Below are 23,139 nucleotides of genomic sequence, written 5' to 3' on the forward strand. Positions count from 1 at the left end.
CCACCACACTGGGATTATGGAATTCTGTGATCTTTATACACACACAGACACATTCACACCCACCAACCCCTGCTGCAGGATCAGACTCCAACCTTGTGAGTCACTCCATGACACTGAGGTCTCCTTTCTTTATCCAGGGTGTATCTGGACGCCCTAAAGCCTTAGGAAGTCAAATAGTTAATGATGTGCTGTGGGTCACTTGTCCTGCAAATGTGGGCACCTTAAAGCCTTAGGAAGTCAAACAGTTAATGATGTGCTGTGGGTCACTTGTCCTGCAAATGTGGGCACCTTAAAGCCTTAGGAAGTCAAACAGTTAATGATGTGCTGTGGGTCACTTGTCCTGCAAATGTGGGCACCTTAAAGCCTTAGGAAGTCAAACAGTTAATGATGTGCTGTGGGTCACTTGTCCTGCAAATGTGTTTGTCAAAACCTAGGTAAAGGTGCATGGAGCCACAGCCTTCAGCCATCAGATCCTAACTGGAGATCCAGGGAAATTTCCCTCTTGCAAGAGTGGTCAGGGATTGGCACAGGCTGCCCAGGGAGGTGATGGAGTCCCCATCCCTGGAGGTGCTCAAGAATCTGTGGCCATGGCACCTGGGGACATGATTGAGTGCACGTGGAGGTGTTGAGTTGATGGTTGGACAGGATGGACTTGGAAGGCTTAATGATTCTGTGATTCTGTCTCTGCTGGGACATGACCTCTGCACCAGGCATTGTCCTCCCATCATGCTGGCAGATGGCACAGCCAGAACCACACATCCTGGAGGGACAAACATGCTGCTGTTCCAAGGTCACAGTGGAGAAAATGATTTTTAATGCTCAATTTCTTTTCAGCTGGGATTATTTACAGTGGTCCTTGGGAGAAGCAATTCACACCAAACCAAACCAAACCTGAACTAACATGAAACTGTGTCTACACGACCCCTGCACCCACAGAAACAGCCTCTGATGGACATTGCTGTCAGTCCTTTAAGCACTGTACCAAGAAAAAAGCCTCTCCTCAGGTGTTCAGCACTGAGGAAAGCTTGTGATAAATTCACTAGTGAGAGGGTAGGTCAGCTTCAAGAGATGTTTTGGACCTAATTTTGGATGTGGAAGTCACTGCTGGTACCAGCAGAGACTGTGGTTTGCTCAACATCTGCTGAACTGCAGCTCCTCAGGGGCTTGCACCACCAGTGTTGAGCTGGCAGCACTAGCACTGGGCTTGCAGTACCAATATTGAGCTTGCATCATCAATATTGAGCTTGCATCATCAATATTGAGCTTGCAGTACCAATATTGAGCTTGCATCATCAATATTGAGCTTGCATCATCAATATTGAGCTTGCAGTACCAATATTGAGCTTGCATCATCAATATTGAGCTTGCACCACCAATGTTGAGCTTGCACCACCAATGCTGAGCTTGCACCACCAATGCTGAGCTTGCACCACCAATGCTGAGCTTGCACCACCAATGCTGAGCTTGCACCACCAATGCTGAGCTTGCACCACCAATGTTGAGCTTGCACCACCAGCTCTGCTCTTGCATGACAACAGCTTGGGATCCCTGAAAACTTGCTTGGGTCTGAGCACAAAGCTGCCCCTGGCCCCTGACTCTCATGTAGCTCAACCTCAACGATGTGACTTGCAGCACTGCTTGCTCTGGAAGCAGGATTGACCCACAGCTAGGTAGGACCTTCTCCTGCTCTTGGGAATTTGGTGGTGCCCTTCACTTACCAAGCCAAAAAGAAATACTTCTTGTTGTTCATGAAGCCACTGCTGCTGCAGAGGGAGGAGAAACAGAGCAGAGCCAGCTTCTTGTCTATCCCTTAGCCCACTGGGAGCCCTTTGGCATCTTTTATTCCTAAAGTCCTACCTAAGGCACTTGGGTTCCACATGTGAGGAGGGAGGGTGGTGGAACTGCCAGATGCCTGCAGAGCCATCCACAGCCAGGTTAAATGTTCTCCACCTGGCTCAAATTGTTCTCCACCTCTGTTTGCTGGCCCTGCCTCATCAAAGCTATCTCCAGTCCCTGCCACGAAGAGGCTGGGGAAGACTTTTTTTCCCCTCCCTACCTGCACACTGGTAGGACTGGAAAAGAAACCAGATTGAGGTTTATTCACATTTCAGCCTTCAGTTCCATGTGGGAAGTTTTGCCACAGAGCTTCAGCAGATTCTGCTGGAGTAGAAAAGACTTAAGAGACTCAAAGCCCAAGAAGGGAGGTTAAATGCCTGGTGCTCTGAAAAAGAGGAGGATATCCTGCACTTAAACACAAAGAGATTAAAAGAAGATCTGAAACCTGAGAGGTTTTGGTCACTGCAGTCCCAGGGTTGGGTGTTTGACTCAGCCTAACGCTCCTCACCAGCGCTGCCTGCTCGGAGCCTGCCTCAAGGCTTCTGCAGCTTTGCTCTGCCCCTGGGGCTAAGGGCACCTGCGTCTCTCATCAGCTTCCAACAACAAAAGCAGAGAACAGCTGCAACAGAAAAAGAGTCCTGTGTGGTCAATGGGAGGAGGAAGAGGAGGAGGAGGAGGCAGACAAGCAGGTTCTTTGGCAGCTCTGGTGCTGAATGTGCTTTAGGCTGACTTTTGAAGTCCTTCACAGAAACAAGGATGGGAACGAAGGAACGAACAAAGCTCTGCTATTCCCTGACTGTCCGTAGGGAATCTCTTGCCCTCCCTCATCTCTTTGCTCCCCTCCTGGGTGGCGGTGAGGACAGATTGCTCCACCTGCATCACATCTGGGTGTCGGCAGGGCTGTGCTGCCGGGCGGAGTGGCCGTTTTTGGAGGCTGCTTGGCCGGTCCCGTTCTCCTGAGTGCCGCCGTTGAGGTTGGGCTTCTCCTGCAGCTCGGCTTGCTCCTGGGCAGGCATCATCAGCATGGTGTTTCCTTGGCTGCCGTTGTCGTACGGGTCTTCAGCCTAAAGAGGGACAGAAACAACAGCGTTAGGGCAGGGGCAGGGCTGACAGCAGCCGCTTGGGTTGCAGGCAGGGGCTTGGCTGCCTGCCGCTGCTTCCTGGACAGGAGGCACAAACAGCTGCAGGCATGGGAACCTGCTGCTGCTGCTGCCCAGAGGGAGAGCAGAGGCCCTGAACCATGCCGTGGCTAAAACAAGCAAGAAAACCTGCCAGGAATTCCCTTTTGTTAGTGAAATGAATTAAGTTTTTCCTCCTGGAGCTGAAAGGAGAAGCCAACAGGTTTTGGTGCTGTCTCAGAAGGAGGTTTTGGAGCTGCCTCAGAAGCAGGTTTTGGTGCTGCCTCAGAAGGAGGTTTTGGAGCTGTCTCAGAAGCAGGTTTTGGTGCTGTCTCAGAAGCAGGTTTTGGTGCTGTCTCAGAAGGAGGTTTTGGAGCTGTCTCAGAAGCAGGTTTTGGTGCTGCCTCAGAAGGAGGTTTTGGAGCTGTCTCAGAAGCAGGTTTTGGAGCTGTCTCAGAAGCAGGTTTTGGTGCTGCCTCAGAAGGAGGTTTTGGGGCTGTCTCAGAAGCAGGTTTTGGTGCTGCCTCAGAAGGAGGTTTTGGGGCTGTCTCAGAAGCAGGTTTTGGGGCTGTCTCAGAAGGAGATTTTGATGCTGTCTCAGAAGGAGGTTTTGGGGCTGTCTCAGAAGCAGGTTTTGGTGCTGCCTCAGAAGCAGGTTTTGGGGCTGTCTCAGAAGCAGGCTTTGGGGCTGTCTCAGAAGCAGGTTTTGATGCTGTCTCAGAAGGAGGTTTTGATGCTGTCTCAGAAGCAGGTTTTGGGGCTGTCTCAGAAGCAGGTTTTGGTGCTGCCTCAGAAGCAGGCTTTGATGCTGTCTCAGAAGCAGGTTTTGGGGCTGTCTCAGAAGCAGGTTTTGATGCTGTCTCAGAAGCAGGTTTTGGGGCTGTCTCAGAAGCAGGTTTTGGTGCTGTCTCAGAAGCAGGTTTTGGGGCTGTCTCAGAAGCAGGTTTTGGGGCTGTCTCAGAAGCAGGCTTTGGGGCTGTCTCAGAAGCAGGTTTTGGTGCTGCCTCAGAAGGAGGTTTTGATGCTGTCTCAGAAGCAGGTTTTGGGGCTGTCTCAGAAGCAGGCTTTGGGGCTGTCTCAGAAGCAGGTTTTGGAGCTGTCTCAGAAGCAGGTTTTGGGGCTGTCTCAGAAGCAGGTTTTGAAGCTGAGCCTGCCTTGGGATTGCAAAGCCACCCCCAGGGCAGACCACCTCTGCTTTCCACTTGGGCTAAGCGAGCAGTGCTGCTGGATGGAAGCTCCAGAAAGTGCCTCTTGTTCTTTCCCCATCCTTTCTTCCAGCCTTGAAAGTCACACAGCTCACAGCCCCAGGTGCTAGCAGGCTTGTAGGACTGCAGAGAAGTGCTGTCTGGCTTGCTACCACCACTGCACCCAGGAGCAGATGCTTCTAGAGCACCCAGAGCTAGAGCAGCACTGCCTCCATCCCCCACCACGATGCAGGTCTGGTGCTGGTGGCCCTGGGTTGCATGTGGCAACCGATGGTGGCAGACAGCTCCATTCCTTGCTTGCCCAGCAGCATCTAGGCTGCTGAGCTTCCTGCCTGTTCCATGATTTTGCTCAGCTCCTTGTCCAGCAGGATGGGTGTGCTGGACACATCTCCTCTGGGAACTGGATTGGCTCTGCCATGTGTTTACACAGGCAGCTCCCAGCTGTACATTTGTGCTGCCTTCTGCTTGCTGCCAGCACCCAGGAGATGGTACCTGGATGTGTAGTGTCTTGGAGAGCCCCAAGCTGTGATGTCCCTGCCTCTGACACAGGCACTTGGTTTCCTATCTGCATGCTCACAGAATGGTTTGGGTTGGAAGGGACTTTAAAGCTCATCCAGTTCCAACCCCTCTGCCATGGGCAGGGACAGCTCCCACTAGAGCAGGTTGCTCAAGGCCTCATCCAGCCTGGCTTTGAACACTGGAAGGAACAACCACAACCTCCCTGGGCAACCTGTGCCAGTGTCTCTCCACTCTCACTGTAAAGAATTTGTTCCTTATCTCCAGTCTAAATGTCTGTATCCAGTCCAGATGTCTATATCCAGTCTAAATACTTGGAGAGCATCTTCTCTGGTGATGAAATGACCTAACAGATTCCCAGGGCACAACTGCTGCCCTGGGGGCATTGATGTCTCATCCTCAAGGAAAAAGCCTCCCATTGCACCAGGAGAGGGTTAGACTGGAGATTAGGAGCAAGGTCTTTACTGAAAGAGTGGTCAGGGATTGGGACAGGGAAGAGTCTTCAGTGGTCAGCCTGTCTGCCTGCCTGCCTGGGAAGGGCAAGATGGAAACAGGGAGTTTCTTTCTCTTTCTTCCTTCCTTCCTTGATGTGTTTTATTACCAGTGAGGAGAGAAACAGCCTTTATTACAGCATGGGTACAAGACAGACACGGAGCTCGACTGCAGCCAATGGAAACTCAAAGTGTGTCACTTTTAATGACAAATTCATAAGGTTCCTGTGTCCCTGGAGGGGTCTTGCTGGATGAGTTCTTACTGCTGAGCAAAAAGAAGTGTTAGGCCTGGAAGTAGGAGCAAAGGAAGGGGTGGCTTTCCCTTGGGAACAATCAGCTAGCAGTTCATGTTAGTAGACAAGCCCCTGCATGGTCTCACCTCCCTGCTCCTGTCCTTTCACCTTGCCCAGGCTGACCCAGCCCTGGTCACAGCACTCTGTGTGCTGGCTGAGCTGTCCCACTGAGCTGGGGACAGACACAGGTGGAGGATGCTGAGCTTCAGGCTGAGGAGCAGGCCCCTTCCTCTGCCACCCAGCCCCCTCCCTGGCACTGCCAGGCTGCTCTCTACCCTCTCTGCTGCCAGCGGTAAGCACTAACCAGCCTCTCGCCCGCCGGGCTCCAGCTCCTCCGCTTCATCAGCAGATACCCTGCCAGGCCCAGGAATGCCAGCAAGAGTCCAGATGTCACCAAGGCTATCAAAGTCTTCTGAGAGAAGTCTTGGTGGTTCCTCACACTCCCTCGTTTCAGGGATTTTATTCCAAACTGGGGGGGGGGAAGAGAAAGCAGAAAACACCAAAGCGAGTTTGACAAACAGCAAATCTTTGCCTCTGCTGAGCCCAGCCTGGAACCAAGGCTGGGCTTCACCTCCTCCTTCAGCCAAGCTGGGCTTTGCTACCCCAGCTCCTGAGCTTTGCAACCCCAGCTCCTGAGCTTTGCAACCCCAGCTCCTGAGCTTTGCAACCCCAACTCCTGAGCTTTGCTACCCCAGCTCCTGAGCTTTGCAACCCCAGCTCCTGAGCTTTGCAACCCCAGCTCCTGAGCTTTGCACTTGCCCTCTGTGGCACATGTCTCTTCTCCCAAGGAACAACTGATAAGACAAGAGGAAATGGCCTCAAGTTGCTCCAAGGGAGGTTTAGGTTGGATATTAGGAACAATTTCTTTCCTGCCAGAGTGGACAGGGATGGGAACAGGCTGCCCAGGAAGGTGATGGAGTCCTCATCCCTGGAGGGGTTCAAAAAACCTCTGGCCATGGCAGCTGGGGCCATGGTTTAGTGGCTGTGGTGGTGGTGCTGGTTGGACTGGGTGGCATTAGAGATCTTTTCCAGCCTTACTGGTTCTATGACATTTCCTCCCTTGGACTGCAGCACTCAAGCCCTTAGCTTTAGGTTGTGACTCTGCATGGCTGAAGTCTCTCTGTGCCCTGCTGCTGCTGGCCTGCCACTTCTAGAATCACCTGGAGTGCAGCTCTCAGAGCCAAAGGCAGCTTCACTGGGGTGTGGAGGGGTGGAATGAAGCAGTGCCAGGAGCAGGAGAGGGTCAGTTGTATCCTTAGAGTTGTTGCTGGGATCTAAGCCTTCAAAAAGGAAATACTGCAGAATTTCACAGGCTTGGCAGCATTTCTGCCCCCACTGCTTGTGTTGGTGCTCTGCCATCACTGTCTTGCTGCACATCTGGTGGTTGGCTCCAACCATCTCAACATTAAACCGACAGAAGCAGGCTGAGGTCTCAACCATCCACTCCAGCCACAACTGACCATCTACAAACCTCCTTTCTCCAGCCACTCAAGGCCACCCTCTTTGCCCAGCTGCATTTGCTTAGGGAATTTACCTTCTCCCAGTGAGACTCCTGGAGCACATCTGTAGCAGGATCTGCAGGAGTTAAAAGAGGAGAAGTAGATCAGATGGAGGTGACTAATGTCACCTTCAAAGAGCCTGGCCACTGCTGAGGAGCTGTGACCCCTTCACTGCTTTGGAGGCACCATTGTGGCTCTGTGGGTCTAGCAGAAGCTCAGAAGAAAGATGAGGAGCTGCAGAGAGAAGTCCCCTCCCGGGCTGTAGCTGAGGATTTGTGTTCCACAGCCTCTCCCCACCCTGCCCACACTGGGTGGGGGTCATTATCCAGTGGGCTCAAGGAACAAGCTCAACTGACCTCTCTCGCCGACGAGGATGAGGAGCAGGCAGTCATGGTCCACCTCAGACTTGGCCAGCTTGATCTGGCAGGGGGAGGGCACAGGGTGGCTGCTGCCTTCACAGATGGCACTCCACAAGGCTGAGCCCTTCTCCTCCAAAAAGTGTTTCTGCAAAACACCCAAACAAACAGACACTGAACCAACCCAACCAAACCAAACTGCCTCCTTCTCCAGCCCAGCTGCACCAAAGGGGGAGACCCAAACTGGAACTTAGGAAGTTCCACCTCAGCATGAGGAAAAACCTTTGGTGAGATGATGCTGGAAAAAAATTTGCTGTGAGGGTGCTGGAAAAAACTTTGGTGAGAGGATGCTGGAAAAAGCTTTGGTGAGAGGGTGCTGGAAAAAACTCTGGTGAGAGGATGCTGGAAAAAGCTTTGGTGAGAGGGTGCTGGAAAAAGCTTTGGTGAGAGGGTGCTGGAGCCCTGGAGCAGGCTGCCCAGAGAGGTTGTGGAGTCTCCTTCTCTTCAGACTTTAACAACCCCTCTGGAAGCCTTCTTGAGTGACTCTGCTTTTTGGCAGAAGGGTTGGACTCGATGACCTCTGGAGGTCACTCCCAACCTCTGCCATTCTGTGATTCTCTGACCCTTTGAAGGTGCTCCTGGAAGTGTGCTGAGTTCATCCTCTGTGTGCTTTGGAGGCTCATCTGTGCTGTGCAAAGCTGAGCAGAAGCAACAAGAGGTGAGCATGAAAATACTGGGCTGGGTGTCAGCCTTTGGCCCCCAACACCTAGCAAATGGAGATGTTCTTTTCTGGTGCCTTAGCCTAATGAGGCTAAATTAATTGGAGGTATTATTAGCAGCTCTTGCAAGTGGTGTTTAAACAAAGCTAAATTTAGGGTCTGAATTGCACTCAAGTCCCTCCAAGCTTTAGAGCTAAAGAGCTGCCCAAAGGGTTCTATTGTTTGAGAGTCCCAGGCAGGGGCTGGGAAAGGAGGGAAATAACAAAGAAGCTTTGAGCCTTCCTGTTTAGGAAATGTCTTCTGTGTTTTTGCTGGGTTGCTGATCAAAGGCTGGGGGGAGGGGAAAAAAAAACCCTAAAAAAACCCAACAAAACACAAATTTCTGACATTTTAGAGCTGAATTGACTCTTGGGTGGAAGAGGAAGAGGAGTGAGGAGCTGCAGCCTTTCTCTCTGTATCAGCCAGGACAGGCTTTCTCCTTGGGTCTATTTTCAGCCGTGGTCAGGCTTGGAGGCAGAGCTTACAGTTGCTGATGGTGTTATCAGCTTCCCAAACATCCTCCCAGCTGGGGACATCAGCTGAGCTGTGGCCATGTGCACCCCCTTGAGACAGAGACCTGCTCTGGCTGATACCCCAATCCTGTCCCTGCCCTCTGCTTGCCCTCTAGAAGGTTCCCCCGACGTTGGGGCTGTGAAAGAGGAGCAGGCACTCTTGTCTTGCAGCTCTGTGCTGAACTGGGCAGCTCAGTGCCTTCTTTTCCTTGCCTTTTGGGCCCCTCACTCCAAGAAAGATGTTGAGGGGCTGGAGTGGGTCCAGAGAAAGGCAACAAAGCAGGTGAAGGGTCTGGAGAACAGGGCTGGGGAGGAGCAGCTGAGAGAACAGAAGCTGTCTGGGTCTGGAGAAAGGGAGGCTGAGGAGAGACTCTCTGCAACTCCCTGAAAAGAGGCTGAAGTGAGGTGGGGGTTGGGCTCTTCTCCCAAGATAGAACAAGGGATAGAACAAGAGGAAATGGCCTGAAATTGTGCCAGGGGAGGTTTAGGTTGGAGATCAGGGGGAAAAAAAACATCCTGCAAGAGTGGTCAGGGATTGGAAGAGGCTGCCCAAGGAGGTGATGGAGTCCCCATCCCGGGAGGGGTTCAAGAAACCTGTGGGCATGGCAGTTTGGAACATGGCTTAGTGGCCCTGGTGGTGCTGGGTTGCTGGTTGGACTGGATGCTCTTGGAGAGCTTTTCCAAGCCAAACAGTTCTGTGTTTCTGTTCGAGTTGCCTCAGCATTGTGCTCGCATCACCACATCCTCTTAACGTGCAAAACATGCAGCAGCTCATCCAGGGGAGAATAACAAACAAACCCTTCTCAGCTGTTTCTACAGAGCTTGGCTTAGGGGTGAGAAAGGCCAAGATGGAACAAGAGCCCCAAGTGTGTATTTTCCTTTCTCTGCTGTGGAAAGAACTCCTCGCAGTGTCAGAGTTTCCCTTTGCAATTAGCAGTGCTGGGAGCCAGCTGATTGCTCATTTGCTTTGGGAAAGGCCAGCAGGAAAGCAGGACATGGCATGGGCCCTCCTATCTGCTCTCCTCATGGACATTCTTATCTGGTTCTCAGGTTGCTGAGCCTGAGCTGGTTTTTCCCACTTGATGGTTGCTGAGGAGGAGGCACAGGAGAGGTCTGCTGTGAGGTGAAAGCTCTCTAAAGGAGGCTGGAAGTGAAGCAGTTTGCCTTGTTGGACATGGAGGGAGGGTTAAGAGTGTGCAGTTAGTTATGGTTAGTCTCTCTAAAGGAGGCTGGAAGTGGAGCAGTTTGCCTTGTTGGATGTGGAGGGAGAGTTAAGAGTGTGCAGTTAGTTATGGTTAGTCTCTAAGGGAGGCTGGAAGAGGAGCAGTTTGCCTTGTTGGATGTGGAGGGAGGGTTAAGAGTGTGCAGTTAGTTATGGTTAGTCTCTCTAAGGGAGGCTGGAAGTGGAGCAGTTTGCCTTGTTGGATGTGGAGGGAGAGTTAAGAGTGTGCAGTTAGTTATGGTTAGTCTCTCTAAGGGAGGCTGGAAGAGGAGCAGTTTGCCTTGTTGGATGTGGAGGGAGAGTTAAGAGTGTGCAGTGAGTTATGGTTAGTCTCTCTAAAGGAGGCTGGAAGAGGAGCAGTTTGCCTTGATGGATGTGGAGGGAGAGTTAAGAGTGTGCAGTTAGTTATGGTTAGTCTCTCTAAGGGAGGCTGGAAGAGGAGCAGTTTGCCTTGTTGGATGTGGAGGGAGGGTTAAGAGTGTGCAGTTAGTTATGGTTAGTCTCTCTAAGGGAGGCTGGAAGAGGAGCAGTTTGCCTTGTTGGATGTGGAGGGAGGGCTAAGAGTGTGGGGCTAAGAGTGTGTGCAGTAAGTTGTGGTGTAGTAGTGGCCCTGGTAGAGTTAAGTAAGGGTTGGAGATGATGATCTTGAAGGTCTTTCCCAACCACAGTGATTCTGTGACTCCAGAGCATTCTGTATGCTGTATCCACATCCCACACTCCAACCCTGGCAGTCCTCAAACCAGGCTGGAGTTGCTTTGAGCAGCCTGGGCTAGCAGGAGATGTCCTTGCCCATGGTAAGGGGCTGGAGCTGGCTGAGCTTTAAGGTCTGGCCCAGCCCAGCCCGTGCTGCCATTCTATCATGTCTGTACCCTCGAAGCTCGCAGACTGTGCCTAATCCCTGTGCCCAGGAGGTGCTGTTCCCACTAGATGGCATCTGTGACCAGACTCTCTCTCTCTCTCCTGGAGGAGCTTCCCTGTGAATCCTTCCTGAAGTGCAGTCCCTGTGACCAAGAGCAAAGTCTAAGCACCATTTTAATCTCCACTCTGCAGAGCAAAGCCAAGAAAGATTCCACTCATCCTGAGTGAGCCTGTGTCAAATCAGTCACTGCCATTTCATACCCAGGACACTGCCAAGGCTGCTGGCCCACCACCATCTGCCCTCTCTTTTAGGTTGTACTTCCAGTGTGGAATGTTTCCTGCCTCCCACTCACCACAGTGGCTCTGCTGGACCCTCCTTGGCTTCTACAAAACCTTCATTGTTTGGTGCACAAAGTGAAGGGCAGTGGCAGAGAGCCTGGAGCTGGTGCAGCAGCAGCCAGAGCTCCTTCAGGTGCCCTCATTTCTTCCCTGGGGCAGTGGCAGAGAGCCTGGAGCTGGTGCAGCAGCAGCCAAGGCTCCTTCAGGTGCCCTCATTTCTTCCCTAGGGCAGTGGCAGAGAGCCTGGAGCTGGTGCAGCAGCAGCCAAGGCTCCTTCAGGTGCCCTCATTTCTTCCCTAGGGCAGTGGCAGAGAGCCTGGAGCTGGTGCAGCAGCAGCCAAGGCTCCTTCAGGTGCCCTCATTTCTTCCCTAGGGCAGTTAGCAAGGCAAAAAAAGCTTCTCCCATTGCCAGCCAGGAAGAGGAAGCAGAAGAACAAAGGGAATTTCCCATTGAACATGGTGGGAGATGCTTCAGAAGTTAAAGTGACCCCAGAGCCTTAGCATAGAATGTTAGGGCTGGAAGAGACCCCAGGAGATCAGGATTGTTTCCTCTGGGACTGCTGTGATCATCCCTTTGGGATGCTTTTGGGATTGCTGTCATCATCCCTTTGGGATACTCCTGAGACTGCTATCATCATCCCTTTGGGATGCTTTTGGGGTTGCTGTGACCATCCCTTTGGGATACTCCTGAGACTGCTATCATCATCCCTTTGGGATACTCCTGAGACTGCTATCATCATCCCTTTGGGATGCTCTTGGAGTTGCTGTGACCATCCCTTTGGGATACTCCTGGGACTGCTGTGATCATCCCTTTGGGATGCTCTTGGGATTGCTGTCATCATCCCTTTGGGATTCTCCTGGGACTGCTGTGATCATCCCTTTGGGATGCTTTTGGGATTGCTGTGACCATCCCTTTGGGATACTCCTGAGACTGCTATCATCATCCCTTTGGGATGCTTTTGGAGTTGCTGTGACCATCCCTTTGGGATACTCCTGGAACTGCTGTGATCATCCCTTTGGGATGCTTTTGGGGTTGCTGTGACCATCCCTTTGGGATACTCCTGGAACTGCTGTGATCATCCCTTTGGGATTCTCCTGGGACTGCTGTGATCATCCCTTTGGGATACTCCTGGAACTGCTGTGATCATCCCTTTGGGATGCTTTTGGGGTTGCTGTGACCATCCCTTTGGGATACTCCTGGAACTGCTGTGCTCATCCCTATTTCCACCAGTTTGGCACATCTCAGATGCTATGTCCTAGGGATCATAGTGTGAGTTTCTCACCCTAAACAGCCCCCCCTGTGATGGGGTGACCCCTTCTTTGCAAGCCTGAGAGCACTGCAGGCTCCTGCCCTTGGCTTTTTGCTTATAGCTCCCTTCTCCTGCATGTCCCCTCCCTTGGTGTGGCCACCCCAGGCTGCAACTCACGCAAGTGCTGGACTCGTTGAGCTGCAGGCAGATGGCTCCAGTGTCACTCACTTCTCTGACATTGTGGCATGTGATGGTCTGGAAGGGAAAAAAAAGCCCACATCAGGGAATTGCTGGAGGGTTGTGAGACGAAAGCAGCCTCCTATGGTCCCACAGCTCCCAGCTATGGCCTCACCTTTGGGCTGTCTCTGGCTGTGTGCAGTGTTGTGGTAGCAGTGGAGGCAGGAGGATGCCCTGAGGTGATGGAAGAGGTCATCAGCTCTGATGTGGCCCTTGGGGTTTCTCTTGCTGTGCTGGGTTGTGTTGCTGGCTTTTCACTTGTGGCAGCCTCATGGCTCGTGTTGTTGAAGTCCAAGGGGGTGCCCAGAGGCTGCGTTGAGGTTGCTGCACTGGGCTGGAGGCTGGAGTGGAGGCTGGGCTGGACACTTGTGCTGTCACTCCTGAGCCTTGGGAGGGTGGAGCTGGCTGCCAGGGACTTGTCTGCAGCTTTGGTTTGGAAGAAAAGCAGTGAGAAGGACACATGAGGAAGCTGAAGTCCTCTCAGGTCAGTGCTGGGCATTGCAGTGGCTGAGCTGCAGCACTGATTGGTGCAGCCAGCAGAAGCAGGATGTGCCCCTGGCTGCAGGGGACACCATGGGACCTGCTCCAGCTCCGTGGTACCTAGAAGAGCTTCAGCATCTGCTCACAAGGGGCTCATTTCCTGGGCATGCCCTGCAGGACAGCAAAGATGTCCCAGCCCAACACCCCCTGCATCACCTTCCTGAACCCAGAGATGATGACTTCAACCAAGCTAAGAGCAAGACTCTCAGGGGTCCTGCTGCAAAGCCCCTCAGAGCCTTGGGCTGTGAGCAGAAATGCAGGCAGAGCTCTTAGGGCTGCCTCTTGCTGGGCAGAGGAGAAGTGCTGAGAGAAAAGATTTTGTCCCATCAGCTCTTGGCTGTTTGGAATGGGATGAGTCTTGCCAGGGAAGGTTGGAGCAGATGATCCTTGAGCTGCATTCCAACCTGGGATTTATTCTAGGGTTCCACAGCTCTGTGATTCTGTGCTTCTAGGATTCCTTTATTCTAGGATTGCAGGATTCCAGGATTCCATGATTCTAGGATCCTGTCACCCTAGGATTCCATGATTCTGTGATTCTGTGGTTCTAGGATTCCATGATTCTAGGATATTAGGATTCTAAGATTCCATGAATCTCAGACTCCATGATTCTAGGATTCTATGATCCTTTGATTCTATGATTCTAGGATTTTAGGATTCCATGATTCTGTGGTTCTAGGATTCTATGATTCCATGACTCTAGGACTCCATGATTCTAGGATCCTTTGATTCTATGATCCCATGATTTTTACCATTCTATGATCCCATCATTCTAGGATTCTAAGATATGATTCCATGATTCTAGGATTCCATGACTCTAGGGCTCCAGGATTCTAGGGTTTTAGCATCCTTTAATTCCAGGATTCCATGATTTCACCATTCTGTGATTCCATGATTCTAGGATTCCATGATTCTGTGGTTCTAGGATTCTATGATTCCATGACTCTAGAACTCCACGGTTCCATGATTCTAGGATCCTTTAATCCTAGGATTCCATGATTTTACTGTTCTATGATCTCATCATTCTATGATTCCATGATTCTCTAGGATTTTAGGATATAATTCCATGATTCTGTGGTTCTAGGATTCTATACTTCCATCATTCTAGGACTCCATGACTCTACCATTCCATGATCCTATGATCCCATCATTCTATGATGCTATCATTCTACTCTCCTATAATCCTATGATTCCATGACTCAGTGATCCCATCATTCCATAATCCCATGCTTCTATCACCCCAAGCTTCCCACCCTCAAGACAGCAGTGTCAGGTTGCCCCAGGTAGAACTTGTGGGGCAGGATTAAACCTTTTGCCCATGCCAGGCTCTTGGCTCGCGGGGGAGCCAAGTGTGTGGCTGCCCAGGACGAGGCAGTGCACTTCATCAACCTGATTATTAATGCAATTGCTACCAGGGGGCAGGGGGGGAGGAGAGGAAGCAGTTACCAGAGGGCTGAGGAGTGCTGGGAGCTGCAGGGGCTCCAGAGTCTGCCACAAAGCTGCTGCTGCTGCTGCTGCTCGTCTCAGCGGCCATGGCTGGAGGTGTCAGAGGGACTGTTGAGTTCCCTGAAGCATTGCCTGGGGACAGAGAAAGGTGTTAGGAGCTTTTAACACCAGGGAGGTTCTTCTGCCTCTGTACTCGGCATTGCTCAGGCCACACCTGGAGTGCTGTGTCCAGTTCTGGGCTCCTTCATTCAAGAGGAAGGTGTTTGGAGAAGGGCAGCAAGGCTGGGGAGGGGCCTGGAGCACAGCCCTGTGAGGAGAGGCTGAGGGAGCTGGGGGGGGTGCAGCCTGCAGCAGAGGAGGCTCAGGGCAGAGCTCATTGCTGCCTGCAGCTGCCTGCAGGGAGGCTGTAGCCAGGTGGGGTTGGGCTCTGCTGCCAGGCAGCCAGGGACAGAACAGGGGGACACAGCCTCAAGCTGTGCCAGGGCAGGTCTAGGCTGGATGTTGTTAGGAAGTTGTTGTCAGAGAGAGTGATTGGCATTGGAATGGGCTGCCCAGGGAGATGGTGGAGTCCCCATCCCTGGAGCTGTTTGTAAAGAGGCTGCATGAGGCACTTAGTGCCATGGTTAGTTAATTAGAAGAGTTAGGTGATAGGTTGGGCTCGATGATCTCAAAGGTCTTTTCCAAGCTGGTTACTTGATTCTGTCCTCCCACATCCCCCCATTTCCAGGGAGGTGGTGGAGTCCTCATCCCTGGTGGTGTTCAAGAAACCTGTGGCCATGGCACTTGGGACTGTGGTTTAGTGGCCATGGTGGGGTTGGGTTGATGTTTGGAATCAACAAGGGCTTTTCCCACCTACTCTATGATTCTACCCCAACCCCTGCCTGCTCCTGGGGTTTCCTGCAGGCAGGGCAGGGCTGGCTGCTTTCATAACTTCTCTCTGTGGGTTTTTTGCCCCATAATGACAGGCAGCCCTGGAACCCATAGAGGAGAAGTTGAGACTAAACACTTGGCCTGAGCACCAAATATTCTTTGAAGCCCTTGCAGAGGCTCTTAGGTGGTGCTGGGAGAGGACAGGCTCATTTCTGCCTTTATCCTGCCTGATCCTTGAGCTCACCAAGGGATGCAGAAAGCTCTGCACGGAGCTGGATTTCAGAGCAGTTTGAGTTTCTAATCCTTGGAGGAAAGACTCAGGTTGTGGAAGAGCTCACTTGTGTGCCTCAGGAACGAAAAGAAAACCCACCCCACAACCAAAAATCAGTTGGATTTGCAGTTGCAGGCAGAATCTCAAAGTAAACAGAAACATTCCCATTGGCTTGGGCTCAGCTCTGACTCATGAGCAAAAACAGCTTTGGAGGTGAAGCAGAATGTTTGGAGAATGGATCTGCTGTTCAAACCTAAAGTTTATATATTGCTTCCTGGTGTGTTACAACCATGACACTTCCAAGCTTTTCCTTCTGCAATGGGCTGTGTGAGCCAGTGGAATGAAGTCCTGCTCGTGGCTTAACCTCTTCTTCTCCTAGGATCTACCCCAGCTTCTAACAAGCAGCTTCAGCCTCTACTCCAGGGCTGTCGCTGGACAAGATTCTTATTGGGCACTGAAGAGAAAATCCTCCAAACTGGGTTGTTTCCTTTGTCCTTCTGCCCAGAAGAAGGCAGAAAGCTCCAAGAAAAGTGACTTCATCCTTCCAAAGGAGCCTTTGAGATGGAGCAGCACTGACAGGTCCTGCTCAGCTGCCCAGCGCCGGGCAGGGCAGTGCCCACGGCCAGTCCAAGCCAGAGCTCTGCAGGGTTGTGTGCTTCAGCAGTGTCCTGGCAGGGACTTTGCTCCGTGGGGATGTCAGAGCTTTGCTGGACCAGGCCCAGAGAATCTGGATGGTTTATGAAAAGCAAAGGCTGAGATCACTGGAGTTGAGTTTTGGCAGTGGGTGGCAGCAGGCTGAGCTGCTCAGCTGGTCCTGCTGCTTGTGGGTGGTTGGACTGGAGGGTGCTGAGTAGGGTGCACATCCCACACTGTTCTCATGGGATTGCCCATACTGAGCTGTCCAGCTGGTCCTGCTGCTTGTGGGTGGTTGGACTGGAGGGTGCTGAGTGGGGTGCACATCCCACACTTTTCTCATGGGATTACCCATACTGGTGCATCCCATCTCATACCATCCAATTCCTTCCCATTCCATTCCATCCCATCTATTCTGTTCCATCCCATCTCATCTCTTCTTATCTCCTCATCCCATCCCATCCCGCTCCATTCCATCCATCCTTTCCCATTCCATCCATGCTGTCCCATGCCATCCATCCTGCTCCATTCCATCTATCCTTTCCTATCCCATCCTATCTCATTCCATCCTGTCCACTCTATCCTTTCCCATCCCATTCTTTCTCATCCCATCCTTTTAATTTCTTCCCTCTCCTCTCTCCTCTCCTCTCTCCTCTTTTCTCTCCTCTTTTCTCTCCTCTTTTCCTCTCCTCTTTTCCTCTCCTCTTTTCTCTCCTCTTTTCTCTCCTCTTTTCTCTCCTCTTTTCTCTCCTCTTTTCTCTCCTCTCTCCTCTCTCCTCTCTCCTTCCCATCCCATCCTGCTGCAGCTGCTCTGTCTGTGGGACCAGGGAAGGGAGGCAGGGGCCCTGCCGAGGGCTCAGCACAGGTGTCTGGAGCTGGGATTTTGGTTCTGGCCTGGCTCCTCTTTGAGGGAGGAGTTTCTTCTCTCCCAGATAATTCAGTTCCAGCTGTTTCCAGCACTGAGCTGCTCTGAGGAGAGTTCCCAAATCAAAAGCAGGAGGCAAGGCTGCCTGCCCGGGGACTCCTGAGGAACACAGAGGTTCAGAGCCACAGCTTTGTGCTCACATGGACACGAGCAGGAAAGCTGACATCACTGCCTGCACTTGACCTCCCCGAGTGCCACAACCACCCAAGCACCTCTGAGCTCTTCCAGATGGTTGCAAAGCACCGAAGGCATTTCCAATCAAAGGCTTCACACCGCTGAATGCCATCAATGGGAGGCTGCACTGTTGCTCAGTGCAGTTTGTGAGCAGACCCTGCCACACTTTGGGGTTTTTTTTTTTCCCTCCCTCCTCCCTTTGGTGTTGCCTTTGCAGAGGCTTTTATAGAAAACAAGGCTCAGGCTTCTGAAGCCTTGGGGCTGGGGAAATAAAGCAGGGTCCAGCTGTGGGCTGGGTGATCCAAATGGTGCTCAGCTAAAGCAGGTTCATTTGCTGCCCCAGGCTTTTAACCAGCCTTGCTAAGCTTGCTCAGGTTGTTAGCACTAAAGGTTGGAGGCTTTAAGCCAAACCATTTGTTAACCTCAGTGACCATCCAGGATCTGAAGGGGACCTACAGGAAGGCTGGGGAGGGACTACTGCCAAGGGCTTGTAATGACAGGAGGAGGAGGAATGGGTTTGAAGTGGAAGAGGAGTGATTGAAACTGGATGTTAAGTTCTATCTAGTGAGGGTGGTGAGACACTGGCACAGGTTGCCCAGGGAGGTTGTGGAGCACACAGAGTGAGGGTGGTGAGACACTGGCACAGGTTGCCCAGGGAGGTTGTGGAGCACAGAAGCACCCAATGTGATCTTTGATCACATTGGGTGCTTCTGTGCTCCACAACCTCCCTGGAGGTGTTCAGGGCCAAGTTGGATGAGTCCTTGAGCAACCTGTTCTAGTGGGAGGTGTCCCTGCCTATGGCAGGGAGTTGGAACTGGCTGAGCTTTGAGGTCCTTTCCAACCTAAACCATTCTATGACTCTAAATCCTGGCAGTGGCTGCACTTACAGGAGCAAAAGCTTGTAGGGAGCTGAAAGATAAAGAGCTCTGCACAGCCCTTGGGTTTACCTGCTTAGTTCTCAACAACTCAGCGCCTCTGGCTTGTAAAGATATATTCATTATGGGGCTTCAGAACCATCTCAACTGATCTGAAAGGTGCTTTCATAAGGAGGCTTAGGAAGCATCTTGGCTCACATAAAATGAAAACCACCACCAAGGTAAATGCTATTGAACCTGCCCCCAACATTGATCCCTGAGCACTAAACCAGGACTATAGAAGGCAAAACTCTGCAGTGGCAAAGAAAAGGAGGTATCCTTGGTCTGTGTCCCATTCTGCACCCACAGCAAGTGAAATGCAGGAATGTGTCCCCTGCACACCCATCCCTGCAAGGAGGAAGATGCAATCCCACAGGGGCTTCCCAGATGGGGGCTACACCTCCTCTGCTGGAATGTGGATGTCTTTTGGGAGCTCCTAGGTGACTGGGTGCCTGCTTTGGTATTCTGACACTGAAACCCTGGGCCAGGAGAGCTTCTGGATCTCCTCTGCGTGGTTAACAAAGCCTCTTCTCAAGCTCAGCCAAGTGCACCAGAAGGGCTGGGGGTGACCCAGCACCATGGTACCACCGGTAGGAGCAGCTGGAGAAAAGGAGGTTGAGGAGCCACAGGACACAGAGCTGGGAAGCTGTGTCCAGCCCAAGCTTCTCTCAGCAGCTCCTCCAAGGACTCCAGCCTGCATTACTCATCCCTTCCCAGTTTTACTGCTCTCAGCCATGTGGCAGGAATTCAAGCGGGTGGAGCCCTCTTCCCTCTGGAAATATCTGATAAAGCCTCCTTCCCTCCCCCTTTCCCTTCTCCCAGACAGGATATGGGTGTGGGGCCACAGTCACGCAGGGCAGGGGGCTGCAGGGAGCCCCCTGAACCCCAGCTGTTGGGCCAAGGTGAGTGGTAGGCTTCAGACTTCTCCTGCAGCTGGGTGCTCCTGGGGAGCTCAGCACCTTCCTGGGCACTAAGGTTACTCCTAGATTGATGTGCAGCCCTTTAAGGGACACCAAACTCAAGTAGCTGTGAGGTTTAATGCTGTTTTTTTCCCCCCCCCTTCTCTGAGTTTTATGAGCTGTCTGGGTCTTGCAAAGGGAATGAAGGAAAGAAAGGATGCTTTAAGGTGGGAAAAGAAGGGATTGAAAAGGAAAACGTTTGGCAGAGTTGAATTAAAATTTATGGGAAAAGGAAATGATTGACAGAAAAGCAAATTGGTTGTGTTAGGTGCAAAGAGAAGATAGGAGACAAGAGGAAATGGCCTCAAGTTGCACCAGGGGAGGTTTAGGTTGGCCACAAGGAACAATTTCTTCCCTCAAAGGGTTGTTAAGCTCTGGCCCAGGCTGCCCAAGGGAGTTTTGGAGTCCACATCCCGGGAGGGCTTTGCATGCTGTGGAGATGTGGTGCTGAGGGCAGTGCTGGGTTAAGGGTTTGACTCATCTCAAAGGTCTTAAATCATCTTAAAGGTCTCTTCTAACCAAAGCCATCCTGTGAGGCTCTGGTTCTTTTCCATGTGTGTCCCAAAACAGGCACGGGGCAGCTCTCCATGTGCTGGATCAATTTTGGCACCACCAACTGCTGGCAGCCTCCTGCTGTAGAGGTTTCTCAAGCACCTTTGGAGCATCATCCCACTGTGTGGACCAGGGGTGGGGGGAAAAAACCCTCCTCTATGCTCATCACAACTCAGCAGTCCCCCAAAGCATCAGGGAAAGCCCAGAAGTGAGCATTTAACCTGTGAATAGTCTGGACAAGGCTGCTCATGGCTTTGAAGACTGCAGTCAGTAGCTACCCAACCTCCATCCTCCCCACACGTGGTGTTAGCACAAGGCTTGTGCCCGGTCCAGCATGGCACTGGAAGGGGGGGGGAGGGTTATTTCCCTGACAAAACACATGGAGTTAGCTGGAGGTGTTCTGGTGGACAGGTAGGAGCTGCTTGTCTCACCTTTGGCAGGAGCATAATCCCCACCCCAGAAGTGGGATTTCCATCCCCAGCTGCACACCCAAACCCTTCACTTCATTCACTCTGACCCCACAAAGAGATGAGGAGCCCCGGGAAGAGCTCCCTCACCTTCCTCTGCCCTACAAGGAGCAGAGAGAAACCTCCTCTAACAAAGCCTTGTAAAACCCTGCAGGAATGTGGAGCATTGCCCCCCCAAAAATGACATTTTGCAGCATTCCAACCCCCTGCTGCCTTTGTTTTTCCCAAAGCAAAGCTTTTCCTTGCCCCTCACCACCACTTTTGCATCACTTTTGCTCTGTGCTACAAGCAGCTCAAGTTTTCACACTTCAGGTACAGTTTTTTCCCCCCTTGCTTGGCTTCAGCCCAAGCAGGCAGCCCTGAGCTGTATTTTTTTTCCCCCTCAAATAAAGCTCTTTTTCATTTCTTTTCTCTCTGTAAAATCAACCTCAACTGGAGGCTCAGGCAGAGCTGCTCGGGTGAGCGACCTATTGGCAGCAAAGGGGAGAGGCAAGCAGCACCACGAAGCAGAGGAGCAAAGCAGAGCAAATTCTTGCACTCCACCTCGCTGCATGGGAAGGAGGAAAAATCACATTTGAGGAGGCACCCGCAGGTTCCTGGCTCCTATCCCAGTGCTGCTGCACTCTTTATTGCTTTCTGCTTGTTGGGTTTGGGACCAGAATGAGAGGATGGCCTTCAAATAGAAGCCTTTACAAAGAACTAAGTAGAGAAAATAGCTGGATCCTTATTCTTAGTTTCTTGGTTCTTATTCTTAGTTTGTTTCTTCTTATTATTCTTATTTTCTTATGGCTTTGTCTTATTCTTTTTCTTATTCTTAGTTTATTTCTTATTTCTTATTCTTAGTTTCTTATGTATTAGTTTATTTCTTAGTCTTAGCTTCTTATTTCTTATTCTTAGTTTCTTATTTCTTCTTATTATTATTATTTTCTTATGTCTTATTCTTATTATTTCTTATTCTTACCTTATTTCTTCTTATTATTATTATTTTCTTATGTCTTATTCTTCTTATTATTTCTTATTCTTAGTTTCTTATTTCTTCTTCTTATTATTTTCTTATGTCTTATTCTTCTTATTTCTTATTCTTTCTTATTTCCTCTTAGTTTCTTATTTCTTATTCTTTTTTCCTTATGTCATGTTCTTATTTTCTTATTTATTCTTAGTTTCTTATTCTCAGTTTCTTGTTCTCATTTTCTTTTTCATTCTTATTTTTTCTATCCTTGTTTCTTTTTCTTAGTCTTATTTTCTTATTTATTCTTATTTTCTTAATCATATTCTTATTTTCTTATTTCTTATTCTCATTTTCTTAGTCTTATTTTCTTATTCTCATTCTCATTTTTATTTCTTCTTTTCTTATTCTCATTTTCTTAGTCTTATTTTCTTATTCTCATTTTCTTTTTCTTCTTTTCTTATTCTTATTTTCTTATTTCTTATTCTCATTTTCTTAGTCTTATTTTCTTATTCTTATTTTATTATTCTTATTTTCTTATTTATTTTTCTTCTTTTCTTATTCTCATTTTCTTATTCTTATTTTCCTATTTATTCTTATTTTCTTCCTGTTTTCTTATTGTTATTTTCTTTTTCATAGTCTTATTTTTTTCTTATTTTTTCTTATTCATATTTTTGTTTTTTTTTTTAATTCTTATTCTTATTTTCTCAGTCTGATTCTTATTTTCTTAGCCTGATTCTTATTTTCTTAGCCTTATTTTCTTAGTCTCAGTCTTATTTTCTTATTTTTTTTTCTTCTTTTTTTTTTCTCCTTTTCTTTTTTCTTTTTTTTTATCTTTTTCTGACATGATAAATATTGGAGGAGAACATAAGGAGAGGAGAATTTAACACTGATGGAGATCCCTTTTCCTTCTCAGCAAACGCTTACTTCCTACCACAAGCCCTGCTTTACCCCAGGGTGGGCTAAGAAATGGCTCAAACTAGAGCTGCCACTCCGCAGCGCTGCGCTGCTGCAGCTGCATCCCCATCGCCTGCCTGTGGCGTTCCAGGGAGCTTTTCCATCCTGACCCTTCTGCTCTTCATCCCAGCAGCACATGGCTGTGGCTCTTGCCTGGGTGCTGCCTGTTGCAGAGCACTGCAGTGGGGAAATTGCCATCTCCCCTCACCACTGATTAAATCCATCCCTTCCCCTCCTCCCCACCCCCCTCCCCAAGCTGTTCTCGCAGAGGTTGTGAAGGAGTTGCCTCAGTTCTCAGCTCTGGCAGCCCTGGCACTGCAGGCTGCAGGCAATACTCACCAGCCAGCTCCAGCACACAGAATGCAATCCAGACAAGCTGCCTCCACTTCATCACTTTTAAACTTCCCAAGCACAGCATTCCTGCTCTCAGCTCCCACTACAACAGGCTCTGGCTGTCACAGCTCCGCAGTTCTCAGTCCTGCAGCCGCTCTGAGCTCATGTAGCTTGGGTTTAGTTCAAGCCTTTTGAGCTCACTCACTTGTGGGGTGGGTTTCTCTTTCAGGGGTTGTGCTTACGGTTCAGGACTGCGAAGGTGGAGTTTGCTCCGGGTCGATTTCAGTGTTTTATACGGTTCGTGGCAACCTCACCATCACTTAGGTAATTTTCTCCTCCCCACTTTCCTGCCAGCGCTTCAAAACAAACAAAAGCACAGCCCTCTCCCCACCAAAGCATCCCAGAGCCTCGCAGCCTTAACTCTTTCCTGAGAGCTGCTTACATTGCCAGGAAAGGGAAGGGAGGGATAGGACATGCTCCAGCTGGAAAGAAGGATTACAGTGGAGTTGGCTGTTAAACCTTGCTCAGAGCAAAGCAACCAGAGAGTGATGAGCCCAGGGAAGTGGAGAAAGCCCAGGTCCAGGCACAGCTGGAGAGCCTTGTGCTGGGTCCCAGGGCTGTGGCAAGGGCAGCTCTGAAAACTGACTTCAGAGCTGGAAACCTTC

General features: G+C 50.6%; 1 protein-coding gene across 4 annotated transcripts; it reads right to left on the bottom strand.

Moving 5' to 3' along the window:
• Positions 1-791: 791 nt before the first annotated feature.
• CD34 (CD34 molecule) lies at positions 792-22,764 on the bottom strand. 4 transcript variants are annotated; one of them, XM_064173655.1, is made up of 8 exons: positions 22,481-22,764; positions 14,474-14,605; positions 12,606-12,916; positions 12,431-12,508; positions 7,315-7,462; positions 6,994-7,034; positions 5,764-5,928; positions 792-2,900 (listed from the first exon to the last, which is right to left on the bottom strand). In XM_064173655.1, the coding sequence occupies exons 1-8, from the start codon at positions 22,557-22,559 to the stop codon at positions 2,715-2,717; spliced, it is 1,140 nt and encodes a 379-aa protein (XP_064029725.1). In that variant the 5' UTR covers positions 22,560-22,764; the 3' UTR covers positions 792-2,714. The 4 variants fall into 4 exon arrangements, with proteins under 4 accessions (XP_064029725.1, XP_064029729.1, XP_064029727.1 ...); XM_064173659.1 differs by lacking the exon at positions 792-2,900 and adding an exon at positions 5,348-5,428; XM_064173657.1 differs by lacking the exon at positions 792-2,900 and adding an exon at positions 5,348-5,431.
• Between the last annotated feature and the right edge of the window lie 375 nt (positions 22,765-23,139).

The sequence above is a fragment of the Pogoniulus pusillus genome, chromosome 39 (assembly GCF_015220805.1).
Source record: "Pogoniulus pusillus isolate bPogPus1 chromosome 39, bPogPus1.pri, whole genome shotgun sequence".
Classification (NCBI taxonomy): Eukaryota; Metazoa; Chordata; class Aves; order Piciformes; family Lybiidae; genus Pogoniulus; species Pogoniulus pusillus.

Bases quoted from the DNA above. Each gene is read 5' to 3' on its own strand.
- CD34 (XM_064173655.1), bottom strand. From the start codon at position 22,559: ATGCTGTGCTTGGGAAGTTTAAAAGTGATGAAGTGGAGGCAGCTTGTC. The intron at 12,509-12,605 runs GTGAGGCCATAG...TTTCCCTTCCAG, and splicing joins CAGCCAGAGACAGCCCAAAG to ACCATCACATGCCACAATGT. The intron at 2,901-5,763 runs GTTAGTGCTTAC...GTCCCTCTTTAG, and splicing joins GCCCGGCGGGCGAGAGGCTG to GCTGAAGACCCGTACGACAA.